Source organism: Globicephala melas, chromosome X, assembly GCF_963455315.2.
Source record: "Globicephala melas chromosome X, mGloMel1.2, whole genome shotgun sequence".
NCBI classification, from domain to species: Eukaryota; Metazoa; Chordata; class Mammalia; order Artiodactyla; family Delphinidae; genus Globicephala; species Globicephala melas.
Genome location: NC_083335.1, coordinates 110,986,496 through 111,000,806, shown reverse-complemented (window position 1 = coordinate 111,000,806; position 14,311 = coordinate 110,986,496). Strand labels below are relative to the sequence as shown.

General features: G+C 40.6%; 1 protein-coding gene across 4 annotated transcripts in view; it reads left to right on the top strand.

Moving 5' to 3' along the window:
- CDKL5 (cyclin dependent kinase like 5) overlaps positions 1-14,311 on the top strand; it is a 182,716-nt gene that overhangs the window by 149,951 nt on the left and 18,454 nt on the right. For all 4 annotated transcript variants that reach the window (XM_070044733.1, XM_030843708.2, XM_030843709.2 and 1 more), the window contains 4 exons: positions 2,623-2,774; positions 7,910-8,876; positions 13,584-13,685; positions 13,972-14,077. In XM_070044733.1, coding sequence (XP_069900834.1) covers positions 2,623-2,774; positions 7,910-8,876; positions 13,584-13,685; positions 13,972-14,077 — 1,327 coding nt within the window. The remainder of the gene's footprint in view (positions 1-2,622; positions 2,775-7,909; positions 8,877-13,583; positions 13,686-13,971; positions 14,078-14,311) is intronic.

Here is a 14,311-nt window from a genome sequence, read left to right as displayed (position 1 = left end):
TTTTGTCCATATATAAATACCTAAAATGGCCGTCTCATCCTGCGTCTATTTATACGTATCAGCCATTTTAGTGGGGATACAAGTTACCAGAATTAATCAAAGCTCCTAATAATATAAAGAATAGCTACAATAATTATATGGGCTCTATTTTAGTTAAAATTGTTTTTTCCCCCAAATACTGAATTTTGAAACTATTTACTAAGTTTCATACTTTCCTCATAATGACCTCATCCTTCCAGGTGTTTGAAAATTAACAGCTGTGTTCATAAATATAAAAATAGTTCATTGTATGTGCAGCAATTTCTACCCTTGTTAATCTTAAATAAATGAAAATAGCACTTTAATGCTAGTAGATGTTTAGCTTCTAAAAGGTCATATGTACTTTAATTTCCTTTGTTTTTAACTAGTACCATACAGTTGAAACCATTTTGATATTAACTGCCTTAACTGCCAGTAAGACCAAAATCATTTCATATACCTCCATAGTTTTTGTTTTCTAATAAAGGAGGAGAAAGCATTGAGATAATTTTAGAGTTGTGTCTGAGTCAACGTAGGATAGGATACAATAGGATCAGAATTCAAATTTTCTGTGGTGCTAGGTTGAAGGTGGTTGTCTGAAATTGAATTCTGGCTTATTGAGAACAAATTGAGGTTTGTTCTCACTGTTCAGTAGTGGATCACAAAGAAATTGACTGTGGGCAAAGCCAATGAAAGTGAGCTAGAGACGCATTTGGGCATGCTGGAATTTCACCCTTTTTCCTTTCTCTGAGGGAAAATGCCCATCACTCAAAAGAACAAATGTCAGTGTGCTCTATTGAGTTGTGTTAGGTTATGTAGGTTATGCTTCTTTATGTATTTGCCTAACTTATCAATAAAACTCAATTAATTTTTAAAATAAATTTATTTATTTGTTTGTTTGTTTATTTACTTATTTTTGGCTGTGTTGGGTCTTCGTTGCTGCCTGCGGGCTTTCTGTAGTTGCAGTGAGCAGGGGGCTACTCTTCTTTGCGGTGCGCGGGCTTCTCATTGCAGTGGCTTCTCTTGTTGCAGAGCACAGGCTCTAGGCACACAGGCTTCAGTAGTTGTGGCACATGCGCTCAGTAGTTGTAGCGCACGGGCTTAGTTGCTCCATGGCATGTGGAATCTTCCCAGACCAGGGCTCAAACCCATGTCCCCTCCATTGGCAGACGGATTCTTAACCACTGCACCACCAGAGAAGCCCCAAAATCAATTAATTTTAATAATGATTCACCTTTTAAAATCTTGTCCAATTACTAATCAGATAAATAATGTTAGAAGAAAACATTTTAGTTGTTAAAAAAATTAGTACTTTAATAAAGAACACATACAAATAAATTAGGAAAATTACACAAATAGAAAAATATGAAAAGAAGGAATATAAGTAAACATAAAAATATTCAACCTCACTATTAATCAAAGATATGAATTAAAACAGCTGTGAGATACCATTTTTTAAATAGCTAATTTACAAGTATGTGCTAAAAAGAATGATAATGCCTATTATTGATGAGGGTGCCAGGAAATTGGTAGACTCTCAATTGCTCAGAGAAGTACTATTTGAGACAACCTTCCTAGGGGGTAATTTGGCAACACATAGAAGATAATCCTTAAGGGTTTGCATACCTACCAGTTCCATATCTGGGAACTTATCCTATGCAAGGGATCATGGATATATGCAACGGTTTCAGATGTACATCACAGCATTAATTATAATAGTGCAAAGTGGCAGCCACCTAAACATCCAACAATAAATCATTAAATAAATCATACCACAAACTTCCATGTAGTCATTTAAAACATGTTGTAAAGTTATTTGTTGCATCATTGTTCACAATATTAAAAGAAGGAAAACAAAATGCTGCCTAACGTACATCTAAAATTGAGGCTGTTTACTGATATGGAATGATCTCTTAAGATCTAATGTTGAGTGGAAAGAAAGCTAAGTGCAGCCTATTGTGTGTATGCTACTGTTTGGATAAAATAAAAGGAGCAGATAGAGATATGTACAAAGTACCTGTGGAAGGATTCACAAGATGCTGGTACCATGGGCTGCCTCCAGAGAGGAGGACAAGAAAAAGATGAAGAATGTATATTCTTTGATATGAATATATACTTATTTAAAAATATATTTTAGGGAATTCCCTGGCAGTGTAGTGGTTAGGACTCCGTGCTTTCACTGCCGAGGGCTCGGGTTCGATCCCTGGTCAGGGAACTAAGATCCCACAAGCTGCATGTTCCGTCCAAAAATAAAAATATATTTTAGATGTTTAAATTATGTTGTAAACAATATTTTTGATTAGTAAGTGAAAAGTACAGTATACAAAACTTATTTGTATAATATAAGCCAGATTTTAGAAAAGAAAAAATGTATACATGGTATTTTTTAAAGGGCTGGGAGGGCATATTCCCAGAGGACAACAATGGTAAGGTTATGGGTGATTTAGGTAGTCCTTTAAAAAAATTTTTTTTGGACTAAACTCTGTTTGCTAGATATTCTGCAATGACCATGCATTTCTTTTATAAGGAAAAGAAATACGGTTTTTATTACAATTTAAATTTGACTTTGTGATGTTCTTTCCAATCCTAACTTCATTTCCTAAGAATTTACTGAAGTTGGACCCAGCTGACAGATACTTGACAGAACAGTGTTTGAATCACCCTACATTCCAAACCCAGAGACTTTTGGATCGCTCCCCTTCAAGGTCAGCAAAAAGAAAACCTTACCACGTGGAAAGCAGCACTTTGTCTAATAGGTAAATATTCCCTTTTAAGGAAATACAGATGCAGTATTGGTCTTACAAGTAGGTGGAGGAGGTGGCTGCTTAAATGATGCAATTAGAGAAAAGAAGGAAAGCCCTCCTTATTCAGAAATATCTTTCTTATGCTTATTGCATGATTCAGAACCATAATTAAAGAGTTGTGTGGGTCATAAAGACTTTATCTTTTACAAGATTTTCCAAGGGAAACCTATGCATTCCCTGGGAAAGGTAGCATGGGTTAGCAACTAAGGGGGTTTCTGGCCTCATAAGCTAGAAGATCCTGTGTACATGGGACCCAGGGGTGATTCCTGGAGGAAGAAGGATGGGTGAGGGCAAAGGGATTCCTGAAGGGAGCAGAGGATGCCAAACACAGGTGGGTGGGAAGGCACCTAGGACAACCTTTGCAACTGAACCAAGTAGTTCTGGCTCCACAGCAGGGGCTTGTGTTTTTGTTGCCCTTGTCTTTTAATCATTGAGTTGAGAAATTAGTTTTTCATAAGAATAAGAATATAGAAATAGTAAAGTTAGTTTGGTAGATAGTGATTAAAATGGATGCTTTCTAATGTAATTTTCAGCATAATCTTTAAAAAAACATCTATTTCCTGGGGCAGGGGAAGCAAGGAGGGGCACAAGGAGTTGGACCCTGCAATCAGGTTCTCTCCCCAAAAGTGACATTCCTTAATTCTGTTGGCTGCATTTTCAGGGGCAGGTCCTTCCTCTCCTTGTCTTCCTTCCTCTTCCAAGAAGCTGGTCTTGTCATCTAGCATTGCTTAAATTATGGAAGATAGGAAATAGTTTATCTTATCTACTATTAGAAGAGAAGTAGAAAACAATAATTCTTAATATGAAGCTTTTCTTATATAAGTTTTTTCCCATATCCCCCCTTTCTCTCCACATAGAACAATTATTATTAATTTTTTTTTTGTGGTACGTGGGCCTCTCACTGTTGTGGTCTCCCCCGTTGTGGAGCACAGGCTCCGGACGCACAGGCTCAGTGGCCATGGCTCACGGGCCCAGCCGCTCCGCGGCATATGGGATCTTCCCGGACCGGGGCACGAACCCGCATCCCCTGCATCGGCAGGCGGACTCTCAACTACTGTGCCACCAGGGAAGCCCTGAACAATTATTTTTAACCGATTGGAATTTTGAAAGCTTAAGACCTGGTACTTTTTAGATCCGTGCGTGCATCTATAAATAAGCAATAACCATTTACCCTGTATTTTCTCTGCTTAACTGCGATGGTGTGATTGTGTTTTATAGCTGTTCTCTATTTAAAATGAGTGGTTTGGTCATTGTTTCCCTCACATCTTATAAAACACTCTTACCTGTTTGTTTTCAAGGAGGCCTGGGAGGAGATTCAAATTCTATTTCGCCAAGTTTGTGTTCACTTTGTTGTCAGTTTCCATGAGATCAGTGCACTAAGGCAAGGACCAGTATTCATCTTTCAGTTGCTCCTTTGAGTTTAGGAGGTTCACATTATGCCTGTGTCTTATCTGGGGTCACTCCCAGTTCAGGTGCTTTTGTCTCCCTTCTACCTTGATTGTCACTTGACTCCTCTAGTTTACATTTGCAAAGAAGAAGGATCTCAATAGAAAGTTCAGTAGACTGATGATAAATTTTTGATTTGTGCTATAGTGATGGGTGGTATAACCATACCATAAAAGGAGGCCTGTGTATTCATCCTGTAATGACTCACTTGGGAGAAATCCCCATGGGGGTCCATGGCTCTCCTTGGGAACCCTCTTCAGGCATCTGTCAAGGAGGATGTGTGTGGCCATGAGGATACAGTTCATATAGGTTTTTGAGGAGTCCTACAAAATCTCCTTTTGAAGCAGATGAGAATAAAAATTATAAGTAAATAAAAATCTCTGGAAGAATTTGTTTTCAGGTCTTGACACTGTATTAAATATATTAAAGAAACAGTCCTAACTGGTTTCTCTAGGAAAGAAACCATCAGCTCAGTTTACACATATCTGGAAATATTTCTGCTCCACGCTTGCCTACGGTCCATATTTCCTCCATGGAAGCTCTTGTTGGGGACACTAATTCTGCACAAACCATGGCTCCGTTGGACTTCCTAGCACCATTGTAGAGATGTTCAGGGCACCATATCGTGTTGGTGCCCTGCCTTGTCCCTGAGACAAGTATCGTCATACACATATCCTCACACACCCTGTCTTCTGTCTTCCACGTTCATGTCTCTGTAGGAGAAGCAGTGGACTCTGCATTACCTAGCCCTTGCCTAAGTCTCCTTCATACTCTCCTGAGGTTCCGCTCACCTTGGACATGGTGGGATGGTGCTTCATCCTGCCACACACTGCCCTCTCAGCAGTCCTGCTTCGCCAGTCTTCCCCATAAAAATGTAGTTTTGCGTCTTTGATGTTTGGTTTGAAAAGTTATTTTAACTAGAAATTAACCATCTATCTATCCATCCTGCCAACCATTTAAGAAGGGTTTATATATAAAATCCTCTTAAGTGGTTGGCAGTTTAACACAGATTCCTTACAGTTGTGTGTCAAAGAGATATATGGAATTTCTAAAGCAGTTTTTTATTGTGCTTTGGCAGAGCTCCAATTTGAAGACAGTATGATGTCCTTTCGATGTAAGAGTTGTGTGCAGAGCTCAGTGGCTTCAGATTAATACCAAGACAGAAACTTTCAGAATAGTGGTTTAGGCACTTTGTACATTTATGGGAAACCTAACTCTGTGACAAATGTTTCCACCTTAACTTTATAGCCTCTCTTTTCACATTAGAAATTATATCTTATGTTACTATGAACATGTTCTTCGTAACATACGTAGGTTTGTGCTCCACATTGAGAGCAGTGTTTCCAAGAGTTTCAAAAGCTGTAGCAGCTATCTTCACTCTTCTCTACCCTTTTCTGGATGTCCTCTTTGGAGCTTTGGACATTTCACAACATCTGCATGAGTTATCTCTGCGATTACCCTCTCTAGGCCTGAAGGAGAAAGAGGAAGAAATAGGGTTGTGAGAGTCCAGGGGAGCCAGGCAGGGGAAACCACCCTGTGGGAGCTGTAATCTAGAGGCACAGCTATGATCTGAGTCAGGGAGCCACTGCCGGGGGAGACAGCCCCCAGCCCCTTGCACTGCTAAGCCCAACTGGGAGTTAGGTGACAAGGGAGGCTGGGTGACACTCTTCAGTGTTGGGTTCCCCAGACCCAGGCTGGGGCAGAGAGGAATGGAGAATGGACTGGGGGTTGGGCACGTGGGAAATAACCAACACACTTACATCTATTTATGGGTGAGACTGTCTATCATCATTTGGGTTTTTTGAGAAGTTGCTGAGATATTTTAGTTACCAGGATGTAAGTTGACAAACAACTCTAATGGTTTAAAACCTGACATGAGGACTGTCCTCTATAGATCTGGAGATAGACTCTGTTACCATCATTTAACAGAAAGTGAAACTTTCCTTTCTTTGTAATTTCTTTCTGGGTCTGCCATTTTGTTAGCTCATATTTTTCTTTTTTAAACAAAATTCACATTTTATTTAGGTTGAAATAAACTATACAAAATTGATTTTCTTCACCCAAAATAACAGCAATATCTTCTGTATTATTCCTAGATAAACCGTAAAACACTTATTTTTGTAGGTTTTCTAGGTTTTGCTTGTAAATCAAGATGAGGCAGTAGTTACAGTCACGGAAAAAGACAGAAGAAGACAGACAAATCAGTTGTCAGTATCCATGGCCTCTGATCCTGCCAGTTAGCTCATATTTAAGTGACCTTATTTAATGTTGCAATTTTTGTGACCCAATTGGGAGAGATATTAGTAAGTGCGTTTTGGAGATGAGGCCTTCCACACTATTACAGGCATGCTTGATATCAGATACTTTTTAACACTCCTCTGCAAGGTAGGAGGAAAGGATGAGGGCCCTTACCTTTGATGCCTGAACGAGTGGATTCTCATAGACAAAATAGGAAGGCATAGTTTCACAGATTACCACTCTACAGGGGAAAAAAATGGGACTTTTCCTCTAATTAGTGTGCAATGGGAACAAAACTCTCCCAGATCAAACCGTCTTTAGCAATAGCAATTTATGCAGCAAATTTTTTGGAATGCATAGTAAAAAGGGAATTGTGTAAGTTATTGTTCATTTAAAAGCATTCTTACCTATCTCAAACCACAATTTGGTCCTTTAAATAGTTACAGTAGAACAAACTGACCTTGCTGTGATGTCAGCTTCAGCTTTCAAATAGAGGACAGGGTTTTCCTCAGGATTTATATTTTGTATTTTAAACCAAGTAGGAAATGAAGCTTTCAGTCCTAAAGATTTCAGTCCAGATGAAGCCTCAGCCCATTTGTAATAATGAAGTGTGAAATGAAGAAGAGAATAAATTATGTCTTTTGGAGAGAAATTACCTGTTTAGATCCCTGTGATCCAGTTAGAGACATGCTCCTGTTTAGTGTACAGGAGGTATCTGACACTGACATGCCCCGAGTATTGCTGCTTCTCTAATACATAAACGTTGATCATCCTGTTTTCCAACAAACCTCACTAGGCAGTTCACACTTCTTTTCAGAGTATCATTTTCTTTTCTTGAGTACCTTGGTAGAATTCTCATTTGTTGATTATACAGGCTAAAGACAAAAGACATTGGTGCTTGTGTGTATGTGCTGTGAGTGTGTATCTCTGAGGCAGGCTGTGAGTTTTACAAATAAAAACGAAGTTCAAGGAACACAGTGATCTGCAAGTCTAAATGTCTCCTTCTGATGTTCAAGCAGACAAAGAGTCATAAAGAGTTTGCCTATAGCTCAGCCCTCTTCTTCTTTGCAGGCTTTCTACAGTACACACGCATGTGAGCACCAACATAGCAAAAGCATGTTTGCCCAGATTATCAGTTAGAAGCTGTGTTGGCAGTAAGTTAGCTGAGCATTTAAGAATGCCAAAGCACTTCATCAGGACCAGTGCTTTGTGGCAGAGTGACTTGATCTAAGCAACTTAATTCTTATTGATAGATTACATGTTATTTATAGTCACATGTTTGAGAGAGTTACTGTTTTTAGTCTTTGCAGTGTTTTAGGTGTTTGTTCTTTTTTGTTCTAATGATACTTTTTGTGCCTCTGCTCTTGAGGGAAACTGATATACTTCTTTCATTTTTGACATAGAAACCAAGCCAGCAAAAGTGCGGCTTTGCAGTCTCATCACAGATCTAACAGCAAGGACATCCAGAACCTAGGTGTGGGTCTGCCCCGGGCTGACGAAGGTCTTCCTGCCAACGAAAGCTTCCTGAACGGAAACCTTGCTGGAGCTACTCTTAGTCCCATGCACACCAAAACCTACCAAGCGGGCAGCCAGCCTGGGCCTACCAGCAAAGATCTGACCAACAACAACATACCACACCTTCTCAGCCCAAAAGAAGCCAAATCAAAGACAGAGTTTGATTTTAATATTGACCCAAAGCCTTCGGAAGGCCCGGGCACGAAGTACCTCAAATCAAGCAGCAGATCTCAGCAGAACCGGCACTCATTTATGGAAAGTTCTCAGAGCAAAGCCGGGACGCTGCAGCCCAGTGAAAAGCAGAGTCGGCATAGCTACATCGACACCATTCCCCAGTCCTCTAGGAGTCCTTCCTATAGGACCAAGGCCAAAAGCCATGGGGCATTGAGTGACTCCAAGTCTGTGAGCAACCTTTCCGAAGCCAGGGCCCAGATCGCAGAGTCCAGTACCAGTAGGTACTTCCCATCCAGCTGTTTGGACTTGAACTCTCCCACCAGCCCAACCCTCACCAGGCACAGCGACACAAGAACTTTGCTCAGCCCCTCGGGGAGAAATAACCGAAGTGAGGGCACTCTTGACTCACGCCGAACCACAACCAGGCATTCTAAGACGATGGAGGAGTTGAAGCTGCCCGATCACATGGACAGCAGCCATTCACATTCGCTGTCTGCGCCTCATGAATCCTTTTCGTATGGGCTTGGCTACACCAGCCCCTTCTCCTCCCAGCAGCGTCCACACAGGCATTCCATGTACGTGACCCGGGACAAAGTGAGAGCCAAAGGCTTGGACGGAAGCTTGAGCGTAGGGCAAGGGATGGCGGCCAGAGCCAACAGCCTGCAGCTCTTATCACCTCAGGTACAACTTAGGACCTTGACCAGATCTGTCGGCTCATCATGGAAAGGTGGTGCGGGGATGTGATGGGGTCAGTGTGCAGTTGTCCCTACAGCAGGAGGTCATACTTTCTTGATAGGACACATTTAAGGAAGCAATACTTGAAGGACTAATCTGTTAAAAAAATTTTTTTTAGTTACTTAAGCTAATTGTTGAGTACTCAACGCAGAAAGCTTTTTTTCAAAATCCGTTTTCCTTTCTTAAATGTTCCTTTCTGGCATATTTTGTTCATATTTTGTACTATTTTTTTTCATTAATTTTTTATTGAAGTATAGTTGAATTACAGTGTGTTAATTATTGCTGTACAGCAAAGTGACTCAGTTATACATATATATACATTCTTTTTCATATTCTTTTCCATTATGGTTTATCACAGGATATTGAATATAGTTCCCTGTGCTGTACAGTAGGACCTTGTTGTTTATCCATTCTGTATATACCAGTTTGCATCTGCTAATCCCAAACTCCCAATCCAACCCTCTCTCACCTCCCTCCCCCTTGGCAACCACCAGTCTGTCCTCTATGTCCCTGATTTTGTTTCTGTTTCATAGATAGGTTCATTTGTGTTGTATTTTAGATTCCACATGTAAGTGATATCATATGTTATTTGTCTTTCTCTTTCTGACTTAATTCACTTAATATGATACTCTCTGGTTGCATCCATGTTGCTGCAAATGGCATTATTTCATTCGTTTTATGGCTGACTAGTATTCCGTTGTATATATGTACCACATCTTCTTTATCCATTCCTCTGTCGATAGACATTTAGGTTATTTCCATGTCTTGGCTATTGTGAATAGTGCTGCTGTGAACATAGGGGTGTATGTATTTTTTTGAATTATGGTTTTGTCCAGATATATGCCCAGGAGTGGGATTGCTGGATCATATGGTAGCTCTATTTTTAGCTTTCTGAGGAACCTCCATACTGTTTTCCACAGTGGCTGCACCAACTTACATTCCCAGTAGCAGTGTAGGAGGGTTCCCTTTTCTCCATACCCTCTCCAGCATTTGTTATTTGTAGACTTTTTATTGATAGCCATTCTGACCGGCATGAGGTGGTACCTAATTGTAGTTTTGATTTGCATTAGAGAATCCTAGTTTGATTTATTACAGAATTCATCAGCTATATGGGTTAGTTTTTAATTTTCTCAAAATTCAGTGTGAATTCATGGGAATTTTCTCTAATCTCTCCAAACCACATTTGCTTAAATCAAACCCTTTTGCTAATACCTTACTCGATATCTTAACTGAATTGAAAAGTTTTAAATTTATCCAGAACTATAGGTAAATATAACTTCAGGCCAGGATAAATGCTAATTTTCAGTCTTTTGGGTTGTTTTTAAATCCCAAGGCAATGTTTTTAGCATAATGCTGCCTCTATCTTACTGATCTTCAGACTCTAGAACTGACACTAACCTATTTAAAAGAAGCAGCATTCTTGTAACAGAACACATATTTTTAAAATTATATTTTCGTGATATGAAACATTCACCTGCATCAAAGAAATGAAGGTGGAGAAAAACCAATGTTAGAAGAAGAAAAGAGTGTCATGTAGGAAAAGTACTCTCCTTTTAGAAGATACAAAAATTGGTTCATCGGCATGTGTCAGAGCTCCAGAAAATAAGATGGACTGTGCAGTGGGAAGCTTAGCAAGATCAGTGCTGGGGAGGGGGAGACTGTCAATAACTGAGCAGTTGGTATAGCAAAGCAGCTAAGATCTTGAGCTGGAAAGCCCGGCAGCCAGTCCTGCAGTGTGCTTCAAACTCTGTAAATTTGGGAAAGTGATAATCTTTCTGTGCCTTGATACCTCATCTGAGTGTTGTTGTGAGGATTAAACATGGTGTATAAAGCACTGTGTGCCCTATGCCGGGCACAGAGTAAATGTCTTAGTTGTTGCTACTGCTTTTGGGATGATGGGGGCTGTTCTTTAGGCGCTGAATACCTTCTCTATGCTGGGTATTCTTGGGCACTCAAAAGAGTCTGAGACAGGGTTCTTGCTCTTGAGAAATTTATCTTCTCTCAAGGAAGATTAAATTATACATGATAAAAATGAACTAATTAAGAACCACATTTCTGTGGCACTGGCTATAAAAGGTACTTGAGGACAGGGAGAGGTCATTGTGAGCAGGAGCAATCAGAAGTGGCTTTAGGAGCAACTGAAGGTCTTGCTTAGAGCTCAGATGTGGAGAGAGGTTTTGTGGCTAAAGGATGAAGACGTATTCAGGCATTTACTGAGCTAGGCACAATGATAGGCTCTGATGAAAAAGATGTGGTCCCTGTCCTCTTAGAATGTATGGGCTGGAGGTGGTGGGATGACACTTGCCAATAGATAGGTAGTAATAATACTGTAAGGCTGCATGCCCACACTGTGCTAGAGCTGTGTGCACCGCAGGGGCAGAGGGGAACAGGGACAGAGGGGAGTGGCACAGTCCCAGCGGGGGGTTGTAGGAGGCCCCCAGGGGGCAGGGGTGGAATCTGAGCAGAAACTTCTGAGATGTTGGGGGTTTCACCAGTGGAAGAAAGTAGAGTGGACATCAGGAAAGAGGCTCGAGGGAGGGCCAAAAAGGGTATCTGGAAGTTAAGGAGGATAATTGAGACATTAAGTAGCATGGTGAGTTGTGGGATTGCAACTTGGGCCACGTGGCTTGAGTGAAAAAATGCAAGATTTAGAGTGGCTTTTGCAATAATCCAAGCATGGGGTGAGGAGAAATACGTTCTGGACTAAGTCAGTGCCAGTGGGAAGACAGAGAAAGTGTGGGTCTAAAGACCCCTCAGAAGTAGAAACGGGACTTGTGAATTGAAAGATTGAATATAGAAAAAAGGAAGCCTTCAAGGTTTCTCTTCTTGGAGCTCCTTTTCAGAGTAGAAGAGAGGACTTGAAGTCACCTCATTCAACCCCTCCATTGCACAGATGAGCATGCTGAGGCTCTGAGAGGTTAGGTGGATTGCCCGAGTTTACCCAACTAGTTCAGGGTGGAGCTGGGATCTTGAGGCAATGTCCAGGTCCGTAGGCCAGAGCTTTTTGCATCATGTCATGCTGACATATTGAGGTTGAAGAGTGACCCTGGGCCCCTATGCAGAGATGTTCTCCATGAGGTTGGAAAGACTGTCTGGGGCCCAGGTGAAAGGAGGGGTAGGAGATGTCATGATTGGAGTCAGAGCAGTCGTCAGAGGAGCCCCTCTAGAGAGAAGGGATCATTTAGGGCCTAGAAAGATCTCTAGAGTCTGGCAGCTACACATAGATGTTACATGGAGGTCAAAGCCAGTAAAGTGTGTTAGCATTAAGCATAGTGTAAATAGAGAAGAAGTTAAAAAAAAAAACAACTATACCTTGGAAAATGGACAAATGGACTGGCTCTCTGAGAGTGCTAGAGAAAAGGCTTCATGAACATGGTGGAAATAAGCTAATTATAAAACAATAACTGTCGGCTAAACACAGATCCAACTGTTACTGAATTTTAAGTCCAGTTCAGGAAATGCAGTGCCAAGCTGCAAGAAAGTACAAGTTTAAAGGCACAAAGATGGCATATGGCTTGAAAAGTAACTGAAGCTGTGAATAATGATGGGAATCACTCTCCTGCAAAGTACTGTAGGCACCTTCAAGAGCAAGGGGACTGGACTGGCTCTGTCGCTTAGAGTTTATGTTAGATGTAGAGGTCTTTGTAAACAATGCATGTGATAAAATTCAAATGAGATCTTGTCACAAAGTAGAAAGAAGAAAGGCTACATTGGGTAATTTCCTGCCCAGAATCCTTTCGTAGTACATTTGGGGAGTGAGGGGAAGAAAGAGAAAACCATATTTTAAATCTCAAATAAACTGGTTTTGACACACCATGTAAGGCTCAAAATAATTTTCTGTGCATAATATACAGATATGCAATTCAGCTAGCTCCTCTGAATGGCTTGGTAATTTTATTCCTTAATCTTTTTTTTCTGAGGGTAGAAAATGCTACTTTTCCCCTCAATGAACACGACTGTGGACCAAGGCTGCTTTTAGCTTGTGACTCACTTCCTTGAGAGAAATAGGTAGTGTCTCTGGAGATGAGTGCTGTCGTGATTATTAAGAAAATACATGAAGTATAAGTACTTTTAACCTAGAGAAGATTAAGAAGAGAACTTAAGTACAAAAACTGCAGTAGTTAGGGAATTTTTAAGACAAATTATTAAGGGTACTGATTCAATTCCTTGATATATCCAAAGAACATTTGTTTTCATCTTAATCTGCCATGTAAGTCCTTCATGAAATATAATTTTGCATCTGTAGTTCTTTTTTGAGAACTCAGCCTAAAATCTGCTAGAGAAATTTTGGATTAACTAACAGAATCTCTATTCTAATTGAGTGCTGCTCAGACCATGACTTTCTAGATATTAGGAAGATAATTTTCTTTATTTTTAATAATTAATTGAACTATTTTCAGAGTAATTCATTCCCTGCTTGCATTAACTTTAATGAGAATTTCACTTTCCATCTGTGTGACATTTGTTTGACTTATTTTACATTCATCAGATGATTCACTCTTTCATAGGACAATTTGTGTTTTAACCAATTCACATGTTTAATTTTAGCCAGTTAAGGTACTGGTTATACCAAATAAAACCCATGGCGATTTAGGTGATTTTCATCCCTAGGAACAGGACACTCTTATAAATCCTTTGAAATTTGACTTCCAGCCCGGAGAGCAACTGCCTCCAGAGATGACTGTGGCGCGACCTTCCGTTAAGGAGTCCTCCAGAGAAGGCACCACTTCATTCCATTCACGGCAGAAGTCTGAGGTCTGAATTTTCTAGAGCTGTTACCTTGTACAATAGAACATGTCTGTAAAGATTGGTCACTCAACATCATTACAGTCTACCTTGTAAGATTTATTCGTACCCAATCTCCCACAGATTATTCGAACTGGCTTATAAAGTAAGCAGTTTTCCTCATGCCATAATTCTGAGTTTTCTCTTAAATAGATCCCGGAGTAAATTATAGATCAATTAGGCACCTTTCTACGTTCACAGGTTGCCTCATTATCTCTCTGTTGTTTACTTTTTGTAAACCTATTTTTTATCTCAGGGTGGAGCGTATCATGACCCCCACTCTGATGATGGCACTGTCCCCAAAGAAAACAGACACCTGTACAATGATCCTGTTCCGAGGAGAGTTGGCAGCTTCTACCGAGGTAAACCCAGCTCCTAGCACCCATCAGGGTCCTCTCTTCTCTCCCCCCCACTACACATCCAGGCTGCACTCTCCCCTACATTTCACTGCCCTGACTTCCGGTAAGTGTCATTCTTACCTGCACTACTGCCTTCCACCTCGTCTCCCTGCCTTGGTTCCCTCTGTCTTAGTTCAGACCCTTGTGGCTTCTGACTTGGGTACTTTGAGTAGCCTCCCAACTGCTCTCCCTGTCTCT